General features: G+C 36.4%; 1 protein-coding gene across 5 annotated transcripts in view; it reads right to left on the bottom strand.

The window, feature by feature from the left end:
- LOC111504795 (3-ketoacyl-CoA thiolase, mitochondrial) overlaps positions 1–25298 on the bottom strand; it is a 230351-nt gene that overhangs the window by 50753 nt on the left and 154300 nt on the right. For 3 of the 5 annotated variants that reach the window (XM_074186079.1, XM_074186076.1, XM_074186078.1), the window contains one exon: positions 6141–6293. In XM_074186079.1, the coding sequence (XP_074042180.1) occupies positions 6141–6293 (153 nt within the window). Of the gene's footprint in view, positions 1–6140; positions 6294–6372; positions 6586–12367; positions 12407–25298 lie in introns of those variants that run through there. The other 2 variants (XM_074186077.1, XM_074186080.1) reach the window with 2 other exon arrangements.

Raw genomic sequence — 25298 nt, 5'->3', positions numbered from 1 at the left:
ATGATCTTAAACTGTATGCCTCTGGAGAGACGGATCTTCATCAGTCCTTGAGGGTGATGGAAAAGTTCACGCATGCTATAGGTATGATATGTGTACAATTACAATGGTTCATCTCCAAAGAGGACGATGCAGGGACTACGGAGAGGATGTGCAGCTCGTATATGGAAGCATCCTATACCATTTGGATGCCGAAGAGACGTATACTTACTTCGGGGTGAAACAACGCCACTCACAAGAGGTAAGAGCAGTGAAGAACTCTATTCGCGCAAAGTATCAGTACAAACTTCGACAGATCTGGTCATCGGAACTGTCGGGGAAAAACAAAGTTGTTGCAACAAATATGCTTGCCGTTCCAATCTTACTTTACTCGTTTGGAGTAGAGAAGTGGACTCGGGAGGAGCTGTATCAACTCGACGTAAAGACCCGAAAAATTATGCATCTCTATAGGAGTTTGCATCCCAAATCGTCCGTTCCACCGTTGTACTTCCCCCCGACAACAGGGAGGCCGTGCACTTTTGAGTTTGGAGTGTCTACATGACAGAATGGTACTGGATATAGCCTGTGAAGTCATCAGGAGTTCGGATCCCCTTCTCTGCATGACCCGTGACCATGAGGGAGCAGGAATTGGAGCATACCTCTTTAGGGCAGCTGCCCTAGCAGCTGATGAACTCAATGTAATTTTCGACACAGAACGAGGTGATCACATCTCTCTCACCGAGTTTGAATCCGTTCAGCAAAAGGATCATATAAAAGCCGCAGAGATCACCTCACTTCTGCGGAAACACAGGGATACGCCAATGCATGGGGTCTTCTTCAATAATATTGAAGACCTTGGCATTTCAAAGCGCCTGACTTTCGCTTTCCTCATGTCAAGTGAGCTGAACTAGAAAACTGAGGGGTGCATCATGGCTTGCCAGGAGTCTATGGCAGTCGCGTGATGGGTATAAAGGTTCCTAACGCAAGGTGCAGAGCCTGTCGCAAGGCGTCCGAGACCCTAATGCACTTGCTATCAGCATGCCCAGTATATGCGGTATCGGCTTATATATATCGACATAACGCGGTTCTAAGTCTTGGGGCCTAAGAGTGGTCTATTAACATCTACGGCACTCTTATGGTATTGACGAGACACCGGTGTTGCCCTACGCTCCGGGGAATATTGAATCCGTTGTGGGAAACGAGAAGTGCCGAATTTATTGGAACTGCTCGTTCCCCATCCTCAAGCTCATACAAGCTAATAAGCCTGATGTAGTCCTTCTTGACCACCAGAGCAAGACGATATTTTTCATGGAGTTTTCAGCTCCTGGCTCCGAAAAGAGGAGGAGAAACGGATAAAATATCGAGATTTTCTCTTCGAACTCCGCAGACTCTAGCCAGACTGCTCTGTCTAGATGGTTATTCTGGTTATTGGAATTCTTGGTGGAATGATGCCCTCTCTACTCTCGAACCTTAAAATCATACCGGCTTGCCACTCTAAGGCAGAAATCTTAGCCGGACAGATGCAGAAGGCTGATATTCTTTGATCACTGCGCTTGCTCAGAGCACATGATTCTCGGATCCAATGATCACTCACCCCACGGTGTGGGTAGTAATCGTTGGCTGATAATACTGGCGCAAATGTATCCTTTCTTCGGAGGATATGGCCTGACCAGCGCATAATTCGGTAAAAATAATAATAATAATAATAGAGAATCCAAGAATGGCTGGGCCAATTTTTATGATTTTTGTGGATGCCACTAACACCCTTGCCCTCTGGTGTTGCGCCACCACTTACCCGAGCAACTGGTGCAAAACCGGAGCCGCAGCCCAGACACACCCGGGAAGAAGAACACTATTCTCCCACCGGTGCCGACCGTGGGTCCACAGGACTAATCGCCCGGTGGATCTTACACTTGGTTCCTAGTAATCGAGAAAGGGGCCCCCACAATCGACCTGCTCGGAGGGGTCAGAGGCAAGATGGTGAGGCCCATAACAATGATTTGCCTACCGATGACAACCCTGGCAATGACAACGGACGTTTTGAGTGGACGCATGAGCTAAAAGAATAGCCGCCAAATAGCGGCGAATAGTCGCCAAACTACGACGTATCCATCACACTTTAAGTCAGTGCTGCTGATCACCAAACAGCACTGCCTTGATAGGATACGAATGCTAGTGGCTGCCAAGAAGTCACTAGTGAGGCGAGCGAGAAGTATTGCGGAAAATCTTAGGTTCTGCGAGAAACCTTCTCGCTTATTACAAGAGCCTCCACGTGTTGTGAATAATCCGCCAACCGCTGATCGGGTGGAATCTAGCGCAGTTCGAAGCTTTCAACAGAGAGCTTCGACAGCCAGTCCTCAATGAACTGCGCAACCCGATAACCCCGAATGACGTTCAAAGAGCCCTTGTGGGTTCTAAGAACTTTCCTGCCCAGGCCCAGATGGGTTGAACACTTATTGGTGGAAAAAACTAACAAGCACCTTCCGCCATATGGCCAAAATTTTCAACTCATGGCTGGACGGAGAGAAGCTGATTCCGGATTTGTTTGTCGAGGGGCGGACCGTTCTTATCCCCAAAAGCGGAGATTTGTTGATTTCTATGAATAACAGATCGATAACATTCTAGAATTCGTGCTATAACTTATTTACAAGCGTCTTATACACACGAATACTCACCGCAGTTGACCGAGTGTTCGAACGGATATATGAGCAGAGAGGGTCGAAGAGAAGAGTCGCTGGATGTAAAGAGAACCTGCTCATCGAAAGATGTGTAACACAGGATCCGATACATTATAAGCGTAACCTCTCTATGACCTGGATCGATTACCGTAAGGCAATATCGCATGAGCTCATCTTGCATTTGCTCAGATGCCTTGCGGTACCCGACAAAATAGTGAGATGCATTGAACAACTGATACCACTTTGGCGAACTCGCTTCACCATTGAATCTGGTCAAGTAAGAGTCCAAACAGGGTGGGTCACTTTCAGAAAGGGTGTATTTCAGGGTGAATCCCTCAGTCCCCTTCTCTTCTGCATCTCACTATTGCCATTATCTGTTGTACACAGAAATACTCGACGGTATAACTGTGGTACCCCGGAAAACCGGAGGCACAAGGTCACTCATTTGTTTTATATGGATGATCTTAAACTTTATGCCTCTAGAGAGATGGATCTCCATCAGTCCTTGAGGGTGATTGAAGAGTTCACGCATGCTATCGGTATGAAATTTGGAATAGACAAATTTGCAATGGTCCATCTCAAAAGAAGACGAATCAGGGATTACGGAGAGGATGTGCAGCTCGTATATGGAAGCATCCTACACCATTTGGATGCCGGAGAGACGTATTCTTACCTTGGGGTGGAACAACGGGAGGAGCTCGGGAGGAGCTGTATCAACTCGACGTAAAGTCCCGAAAAATATGCATCTCTATAGGAGTTTACATCCCAAATCGTCCGTTCCACAGTTGTATTCTTCCAGACAACCGTTCAGCAAAAAGCTCAGATAGAAGCCGCAGAGATAACCTCACCTCTGGGAAAACACAAGGATAATCCAGTGCATGGGGTCTTTCTCAATAAGATTGGAGACCTTGCCTTATTAAAGCGCCTAACTTTTGCTTTCCTCAGGTCAAGTGGGCTGAACTCGGAAACTGTGGAGTTCCCATGGTTTCCAGGATGGTGTCTTCAATACCTTAGTCGTTGCAGTCGCGTGATGGGTATAGAGGTTCCTGACACAAGGTGCAGGGCCTGCCGCGAGGCGCCCGAGACCCTAATGTACTTACTATCAACATGTCCAGCATATGCGATCTCGGCCTATATCCATCGACCCGCGGCCCTTAGAGTGCTATATTACCATCTACGGCACTCTTACGGTATTGAAGAGACACCGGTGTTGCCTTACGCTCCGGGGGATATTGAATCCGTTGTGAGGAACGAGAAGTGCCGAATTTGTTGCAACTATTCGTTCCTCACCCTCAGGCTCATACAAGCTAATAAGTCTGATGTAGTCCTTCTCGACCACCAGAGCAAGACGATATTTTTCGTGGAGTTTTCAGCTCCTGGCGAGACGGCTATCTTCCGAAAAGAGGAGAAAAAACTGATAAAATATCGAGATTTTCTATTCGAATTCTGCAGGCTCCATCGAAACTACTCTGTCAACATGGTTGTTCTGATTATTGGAATCCTTGGTGGAATGATGCTGGCGCGCCCTCCCGAATGTATCGGAGCATCAGGGGATAGGGCCTGACCAGCGCAAACTACGGTTTGAAGAAGAAAAAAAACTAAAACAGCTGGCCATTTTTGATGATTTTTGTGTTTTTGGATTTGTTTTGTTTGGAATAGGATAATAAGTATTGAATTATGACATTTAATCAATAAATTATCAATAAAAATAATAATCATACTGAAAAAACTTAAGAACGGCTGGACCAATGTTTATGATTTTTTTGTTTTTAGATTTGTCTTCATCGGGAATAGGATCATAAGTATTAAAATATGATATTTTATCAATGAAAATAATAATGATATGAGAGACAAAACATCAGTGATATTAGTGACATGTTATAATAAAACGCAACTGACAGCTAAAATTTATATCACAGGGTGCTTTACTAAAGAACACTCTTACTACCAATTCCCATTTATTTTATTATATACCAATACCATTAATTCCATTATACTTAATAATTTTTTCATCACTTTTGAAATCCTAAATCTGACTCTTTGACTGTTAGGCGGAACGATGGGTCCGGAGTAAAATACCCTTTTTTCATTTTTTTCGTTAATGATTTCCCAATTTTTGATTTCTTTTTAATCACCCTCATCACTTCCATAATGTAATCACAACCAAATCATAACTTTGTTCAAATTAAAAATATTTGTGAAATATGTTTGTTGTGACGATATTCAGCTTAACTTTCACATTTCGCAAACCATATTTTTAACAAGGTTAAATAGTATTAATGAAAATATGTATATTCAAAAACTTTCATTCAACGTGAACATTTTGTATGTATGAAAAAGATGTACAAAAATGATCGATAAACATGAAACCCTATTAAAAATATTGCGGATACCCATGGCACAAAACAAACAAGGGTTGAAAGAAAATATTATAATAGTTTAGTGACATTATCTTTCTATTCTCGAATAATTACTATTCGATTATTGAGTTTATTTGATTTCAAATGCCTCCCCCAAGACAGGTTAGCCGGAAAAGCAGAATTAGTTTTAATATGTCGAGATAACTATAAGCCAGTGCGTGAGGTAGCAGATATATTTAATGAACGTCATTCAGACTATGTATTTAGACTATAAATATAAAAATGAACGTACCAAGACTGTACCAATTAGAAGTAGGTACTTTAGGCAGTTGTTGAAAACCCTTAAAAATCTGCACAAGAAATTTATAGTTAAACGGGTGTAAACCAAAGCTCTGTTGAGATTCTTAAAAAAATAAATATAATGCCTACAAGCGTATGTTTATTTGCACGTTTCATGAACGAGATTATGACTCACGGTATGACTTCTGCATGTGGACTCAAGGACAAATAAAAGATCAACATGATTTCCATGAACACATTTTTTTAAAGACGAATCCACGTTCACAACAAATGGCGTTGTCTCTTCTCAAAATTGTAGGTGATGATCGGACAAAAATCAAGATTTTGTTCATTGACAATAAAAACCAATGTTATCAAAAAGCAATTACATGGTGCGGTATTGTTAAAAACAAATCAATACTTAATGCCTTCTTTTCACCACAACCTAACTGGTGATGATTATTTACAGTTTTTGGAAAACGAACTGACGGATTTTTTGGACAAATATGAGCTTTCAAGAATGTCATAAATTATGATGGATGTACATGATGGATGTCCTGCTCATTCTACTAGAATTGTTTCAACATTTCTCAATAACATTTTGCTGATGTTTCTGAAATCCTTAATTCAGTAGGTACTCTACTTTTGAGCAATTTTCATATTTTTTCACCTAATCTGTATGCTGTTTAACTTGCAACAATTCGAGTTGCACCTAAAATGATTACCAACATGCACCAACTCCCGGCATTATTTGTATTTTGGTTGTGTAATTAATAAAAAAAATCACATATGTTCCATACTTGAATGTCATGGTAAATGATAATTATATGAAGGTTGATACTTTCCTCAATTCATAAACAAGGTGAGCAGTAATTCTTGCTCCAGATGCAGCTAAAGGGTGTCCTAAAGCAATGGCACCTCCGTTAACGTTCAATTTACTCATATCCAGGTTCAATTCTTTGGCGCAGGACACAGTTTGTGCCCCGAAAGCTTCATTAATCTGAAAAAAAAAACCTGATCAATATGAATTCATGAAAGTGTTCTTTGGTGACATTAAATTTATTTTTTTTACTCCACTAATATATTGAGAATTTCTAAACCCATAGTAATACATTAATTATTAATATAAAATTTCCCTCATAAAATATAATCTGGATGACTTCTTTGAATGAATTATGACATTTTCGAAAATTTACTTCATAGTCAAATAACATAAGCTTTTTTCCAAAAAAACTAATCTTCTTCAATTCTTTGGCACAGGACACAGTTTGTGCCCCAAAAGCTTCATTAATCTGAAAAAAAAACCTGATCAATATGAATTCATGAAAGTGTTCTCTGGTGACATTAAATTTATTTTTTTTACTCCACTAATATATTGAGAATTTCTAAACCCATAGTAATACATTAATTATTAATATCAAATTTCCCTCATAAAATATTATCTGGATGACTTCTTTGAATGAATTATGACATTTCCGAAAATTGACTTCATAGTCAAAAAACATAAGCTTTTTTCCAAAAAAACTAATCTTCCCTACCGTTTGTCCAGTCATTTGGTCAAAAAAAAGGGGATACCTGGAAAATTTTCCGGGAGTTTTGAAAATTGGTTATGTTATGGATTTCGGTATGCTCTTTTCGAATTTCAACTTTGCCACCTCGTACCTCCGCCGCTCGCGCCGCGTATTGAAAAAATGGCGCCTAAAAACTGTTTTTTGGTAATATCTCCTTTTCGACGCATTTTACGAGAAAAATAGTTATATGAAATGTGAAATGATTATGTGAATATGAAATGACGACCATAAGCGTAAAGTGTCTGTTATGCAAGATAGGTATGAGATTAGTTTTTCCATGAAGGTCTTAAAAAATATCTCCGAAAAACTCTGTATCTAGTGAGTTGACTTTGAAAAACATTAGTTCTGTTTTATATATGTTCCATATTTTTACATCATGATTTTGGGAATCAGCTTGCAAAAGATCAGAGATTATGAAGAAGACAGTGTTGGAAATATACGAAAATTTGTCCAAAGTTGAATAATCTTCAATTGTTAAATCACAATAAACATTAGACCTGAATAGTCAATTTTCTCCATGAGATCATTTGTTTTGATATCCTGTTGCTCTAATTTGAAATACGACTTCACATTGAAATTACTGGTATAAATAGGGCAATAATATATAACCCCTGGAGTATCTAAAGGCTCACTGGAAGTGAATTGACTTGTATTGCACTTCAAATGAATCTATCTTCTACAAAGATCACAGTTTACCCAATTCATATTGGGTAAACTGTGTATTCTGCACCTTGGAATTTACTACATATTGGGCACAAGTTAGAAACATCAGATGAAAATTGTAATAGTAAGAGTTGTTAATCGTTACAATATTTCTTTATATAGAAGTGAGTATATCTAAAGTGTATAAAGGTAGAATATTTGCTTCAAAAGTCATTTGTAGCGACTGATACTTTGAACTGATGATCTTCCAATCTCTCTCTTCGATTTTTTTCTTTCTTGTAGTAGAGTTGCAAGAATCTGATGAAGTTTTTGAGGAACTCCTCATTTTCTATGTTTGTATTACCATATGGATTGAATATTTTCAAAGATTTATCAACAAAATTTATTTTGACTGAAAGCCACTTCTCTTCGTGTAGGTGAAACGGAATAAATGTAGATTTTAAAGCCAGTCTTTTTTCTAAATCGAAAAAAGTATTTGTAGCTATCTATAATGCCACATCTGATTGTCTTATATTTTTTCTAATAATTACCATACCCAAAATATTGAAAAATTTCTCAGTTATACTTTGAGGGTTTTTGAAATCCTGAAAAGTTACAAATTTATCACCTGTAACAAAATCATAATGACCGATATAATATAACCAGTTTTGGAATTCTTTATAATACGTAACATCGGTCACCAGGCCGCTTTCCAAAATATTCAATATGATTTTTTGTTATTTCGAAGAATTTAGCTTAACCGATTCTACAGATTTATACTCAGGTAAATCTTTCAGATATTTTCCGGAGAAATATGTAAATTTTGACTCACGCCTTCTATTCCATTTTTCTTCAGCTTTTGTAATACTTTCATCTGAATTCTAATCTGATAAATATAATTCCTTCGGAACTGTAGATAAGCTGTGCTTTGATATGCCTAAATCAATTTCATTATAAATTTTCATTACGTGTCCTCTAACTTTTGTTATGGATGTTGTCGGTTTTAGATCCCTTGATCCATTCAGAATGTCAGTTTTGAGAAAACCAAACCATCTCTCAGAGCATCACTCAGTCTACTTTTTGTGATGACTACCGACCACAGTGTAAACAATCCCATATATCTTTCCAACACAGCTTCCATTAAAGAAGGAAAGAAAAAATCGTTTTTCTCACCCCCTTTCATTTCTAATACTTTATTATGTTTAGGTATATATAGGAAAAAAACTTATAAAACGGAGAATTGGTACGCAAACTTTTATTATCATGATCATCGCCTATTTCTGAAATCACTTGCTTCCCTGTAAAACTTCAAAGATTCAATTTCAACAGAGCTTCTTCAACAATATCATTTCGGAATTCCGAAGTAAGAATTATTGTTACATTTTTGAACCAATTTGCAGCCTCTTGTAAATTATTTAAATTGAAAGCTATTGCAAATATTGTTTAAATGTATCTTTTTATTTTTTTGTCTTCAACAGTTTTGGTGTGGTCTTCAATTAACTGAACCAAAATTTTCATGAAATGACCAAAACATAAAAATAAAACAATTTTTTTCTTTGGGAATTTTTGACTTTTTTTGCAAATGTTTAAAACAATATTGCAAATATTTTTCAAGATCTATATTATTGAATGCCTCAGATGCTGCGTTTAAACTTGCAAAACTAAAGTCACTCACGAAAATTTCAAATACAGGCCACGACTTCTGTTCTTCGCATTTTTTTTTTAATTTATAAAATGAATCAAATATAGCTAGACTGTGGTGTTCATACGAAATCATCTCCAATACAGAGCAAAGTCTTCTTTCGGGTAAAGTAAGAATACCAGCGTAATAAAGAATTCTCCTTTCGTCTTTTCCTGTATTACGAACAACTGCGCCTCTAGCATCAAAATGTAAAACTTTAAGCGAAGAAGTTTTCGCAACTTCTAACTGTTCCGTACTGAATAGTTTCACATTTATTGGCGAACAAACTTGTCGTATGAATGTAGGGTGATCTTTTTTGTACAAAAACATGTCGACCATGGCGTCTTCATGTCGTTTCAAAGCATTTTTTGCATGGCTGCGAGTTTTCTTAGCATCTCCTTCGATTTTATATCTTGTATGTGGCCTCTCTTGATAGCAGATTTATCCGGTTTTAGAATGTTTTTTTCTATTTTCCGAAGGTTTCTTATTTTTCAAACACAATTTTAATGTCTCTTCACACACCTCTCACTTGGTCGGTTATTTTGTAAGGATGACAGTAATCGCGAGACGTGGAATAAACCCGCACCATTTTGCCATATCGTGAATCAATGGAAATGTATATTTTGAAGTTTTTACATTTTCTATAATCATTTCGGCAATAGGCTAGGAGTATTATGTGGTTTTTTAATTATTTTAGTCTGTAGAATGCAACTGAACAACTAGTATTTACGAACTTTTTTATATTATTTCTAAAGAAAAATGGATAATATTTATTTGACAACTTCTCATCAACAGTTATTGTATTCCACTCTTTTTCACTAATGTGAAATTTGCCTTCTAGACATGTACATTTTGAATAATCCGTTCTTTTAATTTTCAGATGTTGTGAAGGATCAATATTTTTGCTTCCCATTGGAAGTACTTGACGTTTAGATAATGCTTTATGGAATATTCTAGCATTAGGAATTGAAATTGATGAATCTGTTATACTGTTATTTATAAACGACTTTGACGAGTAAGAGATGACGTCTGAATCGATTAAAGATCTTCCATACATACATTCTTTTTTTATTTTCGTGTAACCCATTCAACATCAACTCTTCATTTCCTTGACTCTGCATCATATTTTTGGAATGAATATCTTTATTGGCAATATCTAAAAACTCAGAGTCTGCACTCATGGCGGATGAATTGATTTCGTCAACCTTAATTTTAGCATCACTATTTTTATTAAAACTTTCTGGCAATGTGTTGAATATTTCGCATATTTCTCTTTCAAGTTACTTAATAGTTTTTCATCGGAAAGAGCACTAACTTTGGAGTTTGAGAAATTTCCGGAATGAATGGTGACAAGTTCATCATCAGATTTATTTAAGAATGTTTCTTGTTCGTCGTGGAGAACTCAGATTCTTTCTGTAAGTTGAATTCATATATCGGGTTTTCATATAAGTGACAAGGATTCAAACCTTCCTTAAACTGATTTTCACTCTCAATCAACTGAGCAGAATATTCTTTTAGAGATTTGCTTCTATTTGCTTCGATACCACAAATCCACATCCAAATATTTTTTTATGTTTGTTTTGCTTTCAAACATTGTTTTTTTATTACCAAAATTTCGTTGAATCGTCTGATAGAAACAACTCTTTGTATTTTTCTGTTAAAATTTATTGTGAACATGCGCAACTAACTGCTCATAAAATACGTCATTGTAATCAATTACGACTATTTCATCGTAAGTAATATTACTATCAAAATATTTCATTCGATCAACAAGATTTTTGATTTTGTCTCTCATTTTCCTCTTTCTATTTTCATATATTCGTAACGTAATGAAATCATTTCCCTCGAAAGAATAAAACTAAATCTCGACGGTTTTACACCACAAAATAATAAAATAAGAGAAATATAAAATAAAAATAACTAATGAAATTGACTTATCAATAAAAAAATACGGCAATATTATAATGTTAAAACAATGATAAAAATAAAATAAAAACAACAATAAAAATTAATTGGCGCTTCGGGGCGACTTCATTGATTCCAGTGCCGCATTTGCTTTTTCAACTGTAGGAAAACCCGGAAAAACCTGCAGCACCACATCATCTGAAGATCTTGATCTAACAATGTCCTTCCTCTCTCTTATAAAACCTTATAAAACAAAATGTAGGGTGTCTTCAAAGGCTCCAATAATTGAAATTAATAATTTAAAACGACAAAATGACTTTATATTTTCACAACCAACGCGTAAAACAGATAAAATCAATTCACTACTACACCTAAATATTTCAACTTTGGTCGCCGCCAGTTTTCTTTTTGTTGAAATATAGAAAATTGTATTGCCTTTCAATTATGTCTCTCGAGTTTTTCTCATAATCTTACGGTTCTCATGTGAATGCCAAAACGAAAAAACATTCTTGATAATTTTACTGTTGAACAATTCCAAATAGTGACATTTTTGACAATGAAGGCAATAAATATTTTTATTCCTTTCAAATCAAAACTTCACTGAAATTTTTCAGAGTTTTCAGTTTACAGAGAAAGAAATATTCTTCTAACGTATAAGATTTTCTATGACACCATCATTTTGGAGGACTGAAAATTTGGAGTTCAGTATATCATCCCTTCATTAACATTTTCCAGTTATTCGTATTCGGGGACACGAGCCAGTTTTAGAAGGAAAAAATTAAACATCTAATGTGGAAGGGATGATTTTTTTGTATGTTCCCGGTATTTTGGACGGTTGAAAATTCAGAGTTCAGTATATCATCTCTTCATTAACATTTTCCAGTTAGTCGTATTCGGGGACAGGAGCCAGTTTTAGAAGGAAAAAATTAAACATCTGATGTGGAAGGGGTGGTTTTTTTGTTGGTTCCCGGTATTTTGGACGACTGAAAATTCATAGTTCAGTATGTCATCTCTTCATTAACATTTTCCAGTTAGTCGTATTCGGACACGAGCCAGTTTTAGAATGAAAAAATGAAAGATCTAATGAGGATGGGGTGGTTTTTTGTTGGTTCCCGGTATTTTGAAGGGCTAAAAATCCAGAGTTCAGTATAACTTCTCTTCTTCAACATTTTCCAGTTAGTCGTATTTGGAAACACGTGCCAGTTCAAGAGGGAAAAAATTAAATATCTAATGTAGATGGGGTGGTTTTTTGTTGGTTCCCGTTATTTTGGAAGGATGAAAATTCAGAGTTCAGTATGACATCTCTTCATTAATATTACCCAGTTAGTCGTATCCGGGGAGACAAGCCAGTTCAAGAGGGAAAAAATTAAACATCTAATGTGAATGGGCTGTTTTTTTGTGGTTTCCCGGCATTTTGGAGGACAGAAAATTCAGAGTTCAGTATATCATCTCTTCATTAAAATTTTCTATTCAGTCGTATTTGGGGACACGAGCCAGTTTGAGAGGGAAAAAATTAAACATCTAATGTGGAAGGGGTGGTTTATTGTTGTTTCCCGACATTTTGGAGGGCTGAAACAATTCAGAGTTCTGTATGACATCTCTTCATTAACATTTTCCATTTAATTGTATTCGAGGACACGAGCCAGTTTAAGAGGGAAAAAATTAAACATCTAATGTGGAGGGAGTGTTTTTTTGTTAGTTCCCGGTATTTTGCAGGGCTGAAAATTCAGAGTTCAGTTTATCACCTCTTCATTAAAATTTTCTATTCAGTCGTATTTGAGGACACGAGCCAGTTTGAGAGGGAAAACATTAAACATCTAATGTGGAAGGAGTGGTTTATTGTTGTTTCCCGGTATTTTGGAGGGCTGAAAATTCAGAGTTCAGTATGTCATCTCTTCATTAACATTTTCCGGTCAGTCGTATTCACTCACTGAAATAAATGAGAAAAAGGCAAACTTCAAGATGCTAAAATTATTGTTGATGTATCAATGAACCAGCAATACATGAAGTATATAAATCAACAAGAAAAGAGGATGAAATACAGTTACAAAAACAAAAAAAAAAATGAGAATTTCATTTTAAGTTTTATAAAATTCTCCAAAGCTTGCCGAACCATAATAAATTCCGAGGGTAATACATCCAGAAAGTTCCAAAACGGAAATTTCAGAAAACGACCTAAATTTTTTTGTTCTATTGACTCTACTCAAACTCAAACTCAGTTTGAGTTTGACTAGAGTAGAGTAGAGTAGAGTACGTTTTTTGCTATCACGAGTCTACAGTACACATGTGCTTATCAGTTGGTAACGAATATATTTGAATGTTTTGATAATGATAGACATAACTATTATGGTATCAGAGGTAATGTTTTTAAGATTGATAGAGTCTTACCTCGAAAATATTATATCAGTATATTGATGCAAATGAGAATTGAGATGAATATATTACGGTTTCACACAGGGTTCCGTTCTAGGTCTGTTACTATTCATAAGTTATATCAAAGATTTATGTTGTTTTATTGCACCACTAAAATGTGTATTATTTGCCGACAAAACTGCTTTAGTATTATGCTCAAGTAATTCTCACAGTACTCTAACTCATGAAATAAATAGAATAAAAACTTTATCAAATAGGCTCAAACTAAATAATGTTGAAACTCAAATTATAGTAGTATCTTCGAATACATGCAACATGGAAACTACTTAAAAATTTTGGTCTTTCTGTTGGAAGATCAAATGAACTGTCTGCTCATATCTATGGTGTGATCAAAAACTTTCAACTGTTCTATTTGTAATCAGGCAACTAAAGAATGTTTTCAGTACAGAAATTTTGAAAATGGCGTATTATTCTTCATTCCACTCAGTTATTCAAATGCACGAAAACATTTATGAGAATCCTTATTATTATTGCAGGTTTTCAGGAACAATGTCCACCTATTTTTCTTCTCTGTAAATATTTTTTGTTTTGTTGAACATTCACAGATCTATGAATAAGTTCCCAAATCATTGTGATAATCATAATTATGCAACAAGATCTGCAAATGTATTAAATCTACCTATGCATAAGTTAGTGATATGTAAAAAAACTTCATCCTACCATAAAATCATGATTGTGCAACATCTTTAAATATACTATCATGACTTTTCTTGTTCGAAATTGTTTTTACACTATTGAAGTTTACAGAAATAGCCGAATAATAACTTCGGTAATTTCATGTACTATCTTCGGGGACTCTCTTTTCATGTGAGTGAAAATTTCCCTCGCGTTTTACATATTTTTTAGAATTTTTTTTGTGGAATATTTTGCGTACTTTTCAAAATTGAACCTTCGCTGCGACCACTATTAAGCCACACGAAACCCCTATAAATTTTCATTTATAGTAAGGTAGCATACGTTTGAAAGAACAATTCGTTCAGGCCAGTCGTAACTCACCTATAGAATAATGGACTGACACCTATCGAAAGCATCTACTTTCCTGGCTAATACCACGAAGCCCCGTTGGTTTATGTCAGACAGGTGTCAGTGCATTAACCTAGAGTGTAGGTGAGTTGAGACTGGTCTGAACAAATTGTTTTTTTAGATAAGTTCTATGAATTGTTATTTTTTTTTAATGGGTCAGTCAAGCGATATTAATTGATTTCAGACCTTCATTGCTTTCACTTTCTTGAACCGTGTTGGGAATCACACGTTAAAAAGTGAGACTCCGTTAGTCCTTGCCTCGCACAAGTTTCGACTTCAGAAGGTTGTCGTTCGTAGGGGTGCGACAGCTGGTTAACAGAAAAACAAATTTTAAAAAGATTTTTTTTATTCTTGATCCTTGACTGGGGATCTTAAGAGGCTTCGACGATTCAAGTCGAAGATCCCAACCATTCTCCTTTGGACGAGAGGCCAGTATCTCTCAGGAGGGTTCGACGGTGCAAGTTAGATAATTTAACCATCCAATTCTCCTACAAGAGAGGATATTATAGACTTACATAATTTGAATCACGTCATTCGGAACCTACTAACCAGCCTTGATTACCAGGCTGAAAAGTAACTCCGAGCAGACGATTATCAAGCGGTTCAAGAATGAAACACCATTCTGATCTGTTCTGGTCTGAACCACAAAACAGAAATAAAGTGTGAAAATTAGACTGAGTATTCAGAAACGAACGTATTTTCTTTTACCCATTATCCTCTCTACTGAGTCACCGCAATTTAAGAAGCTAACAATGACTTAGTGCCATTTAAGCACATAACAACCTTTTTTTTCTTTGCTCAGTTCAGTTTCTCATTCATTTTTATTTGATGAGTCATACATCACCTAAGATATGACTTGATGTATTCTTGCCCCGCAACATCTTTGTTTTTTGTTTGTTCGAACGTGGTTGACAGTAATTCATGGTGAATTTCATTAGTTCCAACTTCCAGTGTCTAATATGATATGATTTGAAATCTCTGGAATGACAAATGAAAATGAAAATTATAAAGAATACATTGGAGAAAAAAACCCTGAATAACAATAAAATAAAAATTGAGCGAAAAATCGAAATTTGAACAAATATAATGAAATAAATATTAAAAAATAAAAAAAATATAACCCCTTCAATTAAAAAATTAAGAGATTTCAAGCCAAGTTACTTCACGATGCGACATTTTGATTATGTATCAATAATCGTCTTCAGGTGATAACTGGACTTATTTCTTCGAGGGATAATTATTTATAGGTCTTCGAGTGCTTTCACTAATCCCCTCTTCCCACTCCACGCTTCTCCGGTTTAGCGGAACATTGGCGTTTGGCGTGAGTAGACTGTTGTGATGTCGGAACGAATCGTAAATCACGTTTCATCAACGCGAATTTATAATTGGTTCACTTGAGTCTGCTCATGACGTATGGACCGTTCCCTTATACGAACTTTTTTGAAGTAGACTCCAATGGAACGATTCCCCACTCTTTGTTTCCGGCTTCCTCAAGTTGGCAAGGTAAGCCGATCGACTTGCCATGATCATTTTTTCTCATATGGAAATTCAGCAAGAACCTTTCGAGAAATTTATTTTTTGAACATCTCGTAGAGGAGTAATTTTCAAAGGACTCATAACGAGAGAAAAAGGTTTAGTTTCGTACTGATATTTGATTGTATGTGGCCCTCTCACTCTTTTCAGGATTAGATAACTTCACAATAGTTTATGGTCTGTATAGTTTCAATTATTCCTGGAACCATTGAAAGTTTTGAATAGATTAGACCATTCGCAGAAGATTGGGATTTTTTTGGTGGAACCGGGAAGAGACTTGTCTCACCACAGCAATTTTTTAATCGTGTCAGTGAAAAACCCTTCTGAGCATGAAGGTTTTCTTTCATTGGGGTACTGCTTGGACTGGAAGGCTTGGAAAAATACATTCTTTTATTGGGGTACTGCATCCCTGTTGAGAGAATCCGCACCAAACCGACATCCAGACTGGTGACTGGTGACTACATATTTTGGTGGAACCTGAGAATTCCTGGCTATTGCTTGGACTTGAAGGCTTGAAATTTACGCAAGTACCTGTAAGATAAGAATTAAGAAAAGGGATTCGAATTCTTCAATATTGTGTCTGGGCTCTGGGCCCACAGCATATGACTTTTGATACGTTGTAGAATTTTGAAGGTGGAGCCGCAGGAACGTACTGCGGCTCCACTTCCTTTAGTGCTCACTGATTTTTGAGAAATGTATTGCCTGTTGTGAACGTAACTGAAGATGACTTAGATAAGGCCCAACTTATTTTTTTGTTATTTTGCGATTGGAAAACTAGATGTAATAACTGTATATAATAACGTCCAGCTGTTTTGTACATAGCATGACGATCCTTGGCATTCATTTTTCCCTCAGTACTGTTACTTGACTATGCGAAAAAAAAAATGGAATAGTCATCTCTACTAATTTTTTTTTCATCTATCTTGTTAGTGAAATATTCAAATTATATTGTTAAATAATTGTTGGTATCAGTGATGAATATGATTTATTGAGATTGCGACTTGTCATTTTTATTCCATTTCTTTAGTTACCTAGACCTGTAATCAAATACGAACTTTGAGATTAATAGTGTATTTTCTGAAGGATTTTCTTCGATAATGGCTCGCAAAATGTTACTCTATCATCTTGATAAGGAAGAACTTGTGTATGAGTTGGAGATAAGAGAAATATTAATACGAGAACCTGTGAAGAGATGACACATTGACTGATGCAGCAATGAAAATGAGAGAAAGTGGAGACAGTTTATCATATCCTGCAGATCCATATTTCTTCGAAGAAAATGAATTGGCAGTCAAGGAAAAGTTCATTGAAATTGAGTGGACCCAGAACTTATAGCGAAGCGGTGAAATTGCAAACAAAATTGCCTCATTTTTTGGGAAGAATAGATAGAATGGATTCTGGGGAAGACTCTGTGAAAATAAATTGTAAGGTTGAATTATTATCAACTATCCTTGCTATCCTTGCTAAGTACCCAGCTACGGTTGCGCTTGTTCCGGCTGCACTCAATCAGCTTCATACAAGACTTGGAATGTTATCTTTCAATGCGAACATCGATGCAGCGCTAGTCCATAGATCCGGACCCAACTCTGAACACGGTTAGTGAGATGATACTGTCACATGAATGGAATCTTCAAAAATTTACGGGGGATGGCAAGCGAACTTTGATTTCTGCTTTCTTTGAAATGGTGGACAAGTAACGTCTAGCAAGAAACGTTTCTGAAGTCGTTCTCTTCCATTCCGGTATGGACCTTTTAGTCTAGTTCACATGTACTTTTTTTTGTAACATTTTTCAGCCCTGTCCAAAAATTACGACCAAGGTGTCATTCGATTCGTATTTTTGCCTAGAAAGTGTATCTCGATAATTTATAATTAAATTTATTTATTAAATTTAAAATTATTTATAATTTTTTTTTTGCATTATGTTAATTGAAAAAAAATCATGATTTTTAGAAAGAAAATGGTTTCTTAAAAAAATTCTTTGTTGCTAAAAAATGCGTTTGTTAATTAACAATCGTTTTTTGCAACTAAATATTAAAATTAAGGAACCGTTTTTTTTTCAATCATAAATTCTATTGTTTCTTAAGGTTTTGAAAAAACTTTTTTTTTTCATTTGTTTTTAAATTGTTTATTTAAAAAAATTTATAAACATTTTTTTTATTTTAAAATAAAAAATAAATAAATAAGAAATAATAATTTGTTTATAACAATTTTTTTTCAAATAAACATTTAAGAAACGAATATAAAAAAAAGTTTTTTCAAAACTTTTAAGAACAATAGAATTTATGATTGAAAAAAAACGGTTCCTTAATTTTAATATTCAGTTGCAAAAAACGATTGTTAATTACCAAACACATTTTTTAGCAGCAAATAATTTTTTTTAAGAAACCATTTTTTTTCTAAAAATCATGATTTTTTTCAATCAACATAATGCAAACAAATTTTTCGAATTGCTTATGAACAATGTATTTGTTCATAATACATTTATTAACAATAGCTGTGAAAAATTAAAAAAATATATTATTAATTAGTTTTTAGCCATGAGACATTGAAACAATAATAAATTAGAGAAAAAAAAATTGTAATGTATTTTTTATATAATTATAATTTTCAATTGTTAGATATTTTGGCAACGGTAATCTATTTTTTTGCCTATTGAGGATAACTTCATCAAAGGAAAAAATGCCAGGGTTTTAGTTGAATAATTATAGGAATTTTTATACTTTCAATTCAGAAAAAGTTATTAATTAACAAATTTATAATTAACGTTAAGATTGGGATAACATTTTTTTGACTGCGGATTATTGTTTATTGATGTATCCCAACATTACATGAATTTTTTCATTCCTTAATATTTACATTCAATATGTTCAAATATTTTTTTTTGTTTTTATGTCAGAGTGACGAAAGGCGCGCGGAAGCCAGATTACCCGCTTTTGGCTCTATTTTCAGGGCTCTCTAAAAGTTATAAATAATCGAGATACAGTTTCGGGAGTTGGGACTTTTTTTACGCAAATTCATTGATCTTTTCAAATCTTTTTTCAAATTTCCAAAATTTTTGAAATTTTCCGAGATATTAAGAAAAAACTAAAGCCCCATTTTTTTCACTTAATTGTTTATAACTTTTGTAATTTTCATCGGTGCGTTTTCGGACCTTTCCTCAAACTTTCTAGGCAAAAATACGAATCGAATGACACCTTGGTCGTAATTTTTGGACAGGGCTGAAAAATGTCACCAAAAAGAGCTAAATCGAGTACATGTTAACCAGACTATTTTCGCAAATAAAGCCTACACATTTAATAGAGACTGTCGTTCTTATGTGAATAGTTGTAAAGTGTATATGTAAGTTGTAGATGAGTTCAAAGCAGAATATCTATCTGCAAATCACACCGACACACTATTTGACGACTTCCAAAAGAAAACTTTAGCACTCTTCGGGAAGTATTGGGGTTTATTTGACAGATATGGCAAGCTATTTCAAGCCGAATTTCACTAGTTCGGACTTCCATTGTCTATTATATAAAATGATTTGAAATCCCTGAAACAAGTAAAAAAGAATAATTAAAAAGAATAACTGAAAATAACAATTATATTAAGCAACAATAAACCTGAAATGAAATGATAGTGAAATAACCTACAAGTAAAAATATAATAATTGAATAAATAAAAATTAAAGGAATGCAAAAAGAAAATAATAAAAAATAAAAAGTGTAGAGATTCCAAGTCACGTTAGTTCACGACGTTTCGATTGTTGGTATCTACAATCGTCTTCGGGTGATGACTGGACTGATTCCTCCGAGAGAAGACTATTTTATAGGTCGTTGAAATACTTTCACTTTCTCTACTTTCCATTTTCCGCTTCACTGATTCCGTGGGAGATGACCGATTTGGCGGGAGTTGGTCATTTTTCGTTTGATGATGGGTTTCCATATGTTTCGTATATCTACGCTGGCCTGGCTGAATACGTTGTTGGACAACATGTATGCGGCTTCCTTAAATTTTCTCCTGAACCAATGTTCCTCTCTGTGCAAGATCTCAGCTTGGGACCACTCGATGTTGTGTTGATGGGTCCAAACATGGTCTGCTATTCCTGATTTGCTGGTTTCTCCTCGCTGTGTGTGCTTCTTGTGCTCGGCAATGCGAACATTCAATGGCCTCTTAGTTTCACCAATATAGGATTTTCCGCACTCACAGGGTATCCGGTAAATGCAATTCTTGGAATCGCAGTCCGCGTTTGGGGGCCTGGTTTTCGTGAGGCTGCTACGGATATTGTTACCGGATCTGAAACAGGTTCTAATGTTGTACTTGGAACCAATTCTTCTTATCCTCTCCGATAATCCTCTGATGTAGAAGTGCAAGCACTGGTTGTAACGGCTTCTCTTCCTTGCGAGGCTCCTGCTGTCTTTTAGCCAAAGTCTTTTCTAACATCGCTTTGGAGTATCCATTCCGCTGAAGATCATTTTTGATGATGTCTAGTTCCTTCTCGAGACCTTCCTTTGTATTACAGAGCCCAAAAGCACGGTCTAATAGAGTCTTGATGATTCCTCTTTTTGTCGATTGATGGTGGTTGGATTCGTGGTTCAGATACTGTCCCGTATGAGTGGGTTTTCGGTATACAGATGTTTCCCACTTAGTGTCGGTCCTCTTCACCAAAACGTCTAAGAATGGCAATTCATTGTGGATTTCCTTCTCCATTGTGAAAGTGATGGAAGGTCTCACGCTGTTGATGTGTTTCAGAAAGGCGTCTAGTTCAGTATTCCCATGGTTCCATATTATGAAGGTGTCGTCAACATATCTCAACCAGACTCGAGGTTTCTTGTGGGCTTCTTCAATGGCCAGAGTTTCAAACCACTCCATATATATGTTGGCTATGACTGGTGAAAGTGGCGATCCCATTGGCAGTCCCTCATCTTGTGTAAAGAATTCGTCCTTCAGTTGGAAATAACAGTTTCGTACACAGCATCCTAGTAATTCCATAATTACTTCTATAGGTAGATTCGTTCTCTCTTTCAGGTTCCCTTCTTCGGATAGCTTTCTCTGTATGATTTGGAGTGCTTCTTCGACCGGAACATTGGTGTAAAGGCTTTCCACGTCGAAACTAATTAGTTGATCTTCCTGTGTGACTTCAATTGACCCTAGTAGTTCGACAAAATGTCTTGAATTCTTCACAAAAGACGATGTTTTCCCTTGTAATGGTTGTATTAAGGGAAGTAAAAATCTAGACAAGTTTTGAGTAGCCGAATCTCTGGAGCTGATGATCGGTCTAAGCGGAACGTCCTTCTTGTGGATTTTGGGTAGACCATACAAGTGAGGGGGCTTACTGTGGTGCGGTGTTAGGCATGATCTGGTACCAGTCCAACATCTAACATCAGCAAGGAAGAACGTAGAGCTCTGAACGGCCTACGTAGAGACAACACCATTAAGATCCTACCTGCAGATAAAGGAAACGCTACTATGGTAATGGATACCGTTCTCTACGAACAGAAGATCGAAGAGGTTCTGCAGAAGGGACGATACACAAAGATCGTACGGGACCCTACTGCATCAATCGAAAGGAAGTTGTACCAGATTTTGAAAAAACACCAAGTCTATTTTTCGGACAAGGAAAGATCATGCCTAACACCGCACCCTGTGGGGCTTACTGTAGCCCCCTCACTTGTATGGTCTACCCAAAATCCACAAGAAGGACGTTCCGCTTAGACCGATCATCAGCTCCAGAGATTCGGCTACTCAAAACTTGTCTAGATTTTTACTTCCCTTAATACAACCATTACAAGGGAAAACATCGTCTTTTGTGAAGAATTCAAGACATTTTGTCGAACTACTAGGGTCAATTGAAGTCACACAGGAAGATCAACTAATTAGTTTCGACGTGGAAAGCCTTTACACCAATGTTCCGGTCGAAGAAGCACTCCAAATCATACAGAGAAAGCTATCCGAAGACGGGAACCTGAAAGAGAGAACGAATCTACCTATAGAAGTAATTATGGAATTACTAGGATGCTGTGTACGAAACTGTTATTTCCAACTGAAGGACGAATTCTTTACACAAGATGAGGGACTGCCAATGGGATCGCCACTTTCACCAGTCATAGCCAACATATATATGGAGTGGTTTGAAACTCTGGCCATTGAAGAAGCCCACAAGAAACCTCGAGTCTGGTTGAGATATGTTGACGACACCTTCATAATATGGAACCATGGGAATACTGAACTAGACGCCTTTCTGAAACACATCAACAGCGTGAGACCTTCCATCACTTTCACAATGGAGAAGGAAATCCACAATTAATTGCCATTCTTAGACGTTTTGGTGAAGAGGACCGACACTAAGTGGGAAACATCTGTATAACGAAAACCCACTCATACGGGACAGTATCTGAACCACGAATCCAACCACCATCAATCGACAAAAAGAGGAATCATCAAGACTCTATTAGACCGTGCTTTTGGGCTCTGTAATACAAAGGAAGGTCTCGAGAAGGAACTAGACATCATCAAAAATGATCTTCAGCGGAATGGATACTCCAAAGCGATGGTAGAAAAGACTTTGGCTAAAAGACAGCAGGAGCCTCGCAAGGAAGAGAAGCCGTTACAACCAGTGCTTGCACTTCTACATCAGAGGATTATCGGAGAGGATAAGAAGAATTGGTTCCAAGTACAACATTAGAACCTGTTTCAGATCCGGTAACACTATCCGTAGCAGCCTCACGAAAACCAGGCCCCCAAACGCGGACTGCGATTCCAAGAATTGCATTTACCGGATACCCTGTGAGTGCGGAAAATCCTATATTGGTGAAACTAAGAGGCCATTGAATGTTCGCATTGCCGAGCACAAGAAGCACACACAGCGAGGAGAAACCAGCAAATCAGGAATAGCAGACCATGTTTGGACCCATCAACACAACATCGAGTGGTCCCAAGCTGAGATCTTGCACAGAGAGGAACATTGGTTCAGGAGAAAATTTAAGGAAGCCGCATACATGTTGTCCAACAACGTATTCAGCCAGGCCAGCGTAGATATACGAAACATATGGAAACCCATCATCAAACGAAAAATGACCAACTCCCGCCAAATCGGTCATCTCTCACGGAATCAGTGAAGCGGAAAATGGAAAGTAGAGAAAGTGAAAGTATTTCAACGACCTATAAAATAGTCTTCTCTCGGAGGAATCAGTCCAGTCATCACCCGAAGACGATTGTAGATACCAACAATCGAAACGTCGTGAACTAACGTGACTTGGAATCTCTACACTTTTTATTTTTTATTATTTTCTTTTTGCATTCCTTTAATTTTTATTTATTCAATTATTATATTTTTACTTGTAGGTTATTTCACTATCATTTCATTTCAGGTTTATTGTTGCTTAATATAATTGTTATTTTCAACTATTCTTTTTGATTATTCTTTTTTACTTGTTTCAGGGATTTCAAATCATTTTATATAATAGACAATGGAAGTCCGAATGTTTGGGCAAACTACTTATTTTCGGCAAAATAAGATTCTATTTGACTTTTCTGCTTTTTAATCAAAAACAAAACTGACAACAATGATGGTAACTATATAAAACAATAAATAATCTCAACTTCAATACTAGATGTGAAATTAATTCACAACATCCTCCGGGGCTCACAAATTACTGCTTTGGCTTCAACAAAATGATTTTTGTGATAGGACGACGATAAACTCCTGTTGCTGTAGTCACTTCGACTACCCGTACTCTGCCATCGGGACCAGGAAAAATTCGCGTAACTTTTCCTCTTGGCCATGAGTTTCTGGGAAAACTATCATCCGCAATAATGACGATGTCTCCTTCTGCAACATCGCTACTATTGAACTGCCACTTGCTTCTCTTTATCAGCGAGGGTACATATTCTCGTATCCACCGTTTCCAGAAAAGGTCCGCATATCTTTGTGCCACTCGCCATTGTTTTCTAAGATGTGAATTTGTATCAGCAGAAATACCTAGTGGATTCACTTCATTGGACTTTCCAATAAGGAAGTGATTGGGTGTCAAAGCTTCCACATCTTGATGATCAGAAGACACATAAGTTAAGGGATGGCTGTTCACTGTATACTCAATTTCAACTATAAGAGTATGCAAAATCTCTTCTTTTGGGCTCTGTTGGGTAAGAATTACTTTTAGGGCACTTTTAACAGATTTAATCATTCTTTCCCATATTCCTCCCATATGACTTGCTGCCGGTGGATTCTTGAACCATTTTATATGACGAATGCAGCAAAACTGTTGAATTCGGTTTGAATCTAGTTCTTTGATGGCTTGTTTCATTTCTTTTTCAGCTCCGCAGAGGTTTGATCCATTATCAGAGTGTATTTCTGATGGATTACCTCTTCTACAAATGAATCTACGAATTGACATGATGGCAGAATCCGTAGTAAGGGAAGAAGCCAGTTCTAAATGAATTGCCCTCGTTGACATACAGGTGAAGATAACCCCGTACCTCTTTTCCTTCCTTCTACCAATTGTTACTGTCATTGGGCCAAAATAATCCATGCCTGTAATCATGAATGGCCTGCATTGTTGTACTGTCCTAAAGTCGGGAATTAGTCCCATCTGCTGAGTTTCAACCCTGGCGTTTTTCTTCTTACATATAATGCAGGATGATATACAAGCTTTAACTGCTGATCTAACGTTGATTATCCAAAATCTTTCCCTCAAATGGTTTATGATTTGTTCTCTTCCCTGATGATAATTCAGTTTATGATAATGTCTTATCAACAACTTGGTCATCCAGTTTCTTGAATCCAGAACAATTGGCTGTCTCATATTGATATCTAGGTGTTGTGCTTCATCCAATCGTCCGCTTAGTCTCAAAATATTGTCTTGGCCGATAAATAAATTAAAATTTCGAAGACGACTTTGTTTTCTAGGATTCTTCATATGATTGAGTCTCTCAATATCTTCGAAGAAACAACTCATTTGTGATTGCCTAATAATTTCAAGTTCAGCCTTTTCAAATTCTTCAACCGTTAGCTCTGTGAAAATCTGAGGAGTTGGTAGACCAATTTTCTTCTTCATGAGATGGATGAATCTTATCACCCAAGCGACTGATCTGACAAGTCGTAAATAATTCGAAAATCTTGAAAAATTGATAATTTCTTCATATCTCTTGTTGAATACAAAAACAAAATTCTTCTTTTTTTCTACTTCTGTACCATCTTCTATCTTTTCTTCAGCATGAGGCCATTTAATCTCTT

This window comes from Leptinotarsa decemlineata, unplaced genomic scaffold (genome assembly GCF_025532065.1).
Source record: "Leptinotarsa decemlineata unplaced genomic scaffold, Ldec_3_MD MMD2_tig00078422_RagTag_RagTag, whole genome shotgun sequence".
In the NCBI taxonomy this organism is placed as follows: Eukaryota; Metazoa; Arthropoda; class Insecta; order Coleoptera; family Chrysomelidae; genus Leptinotarsa; species Leptinotarsa decemlineata.
Note: the sequence above shows the minus strand (reverse complement) of the source record. Positions and strands in the feature narration are given on the sequence as shown.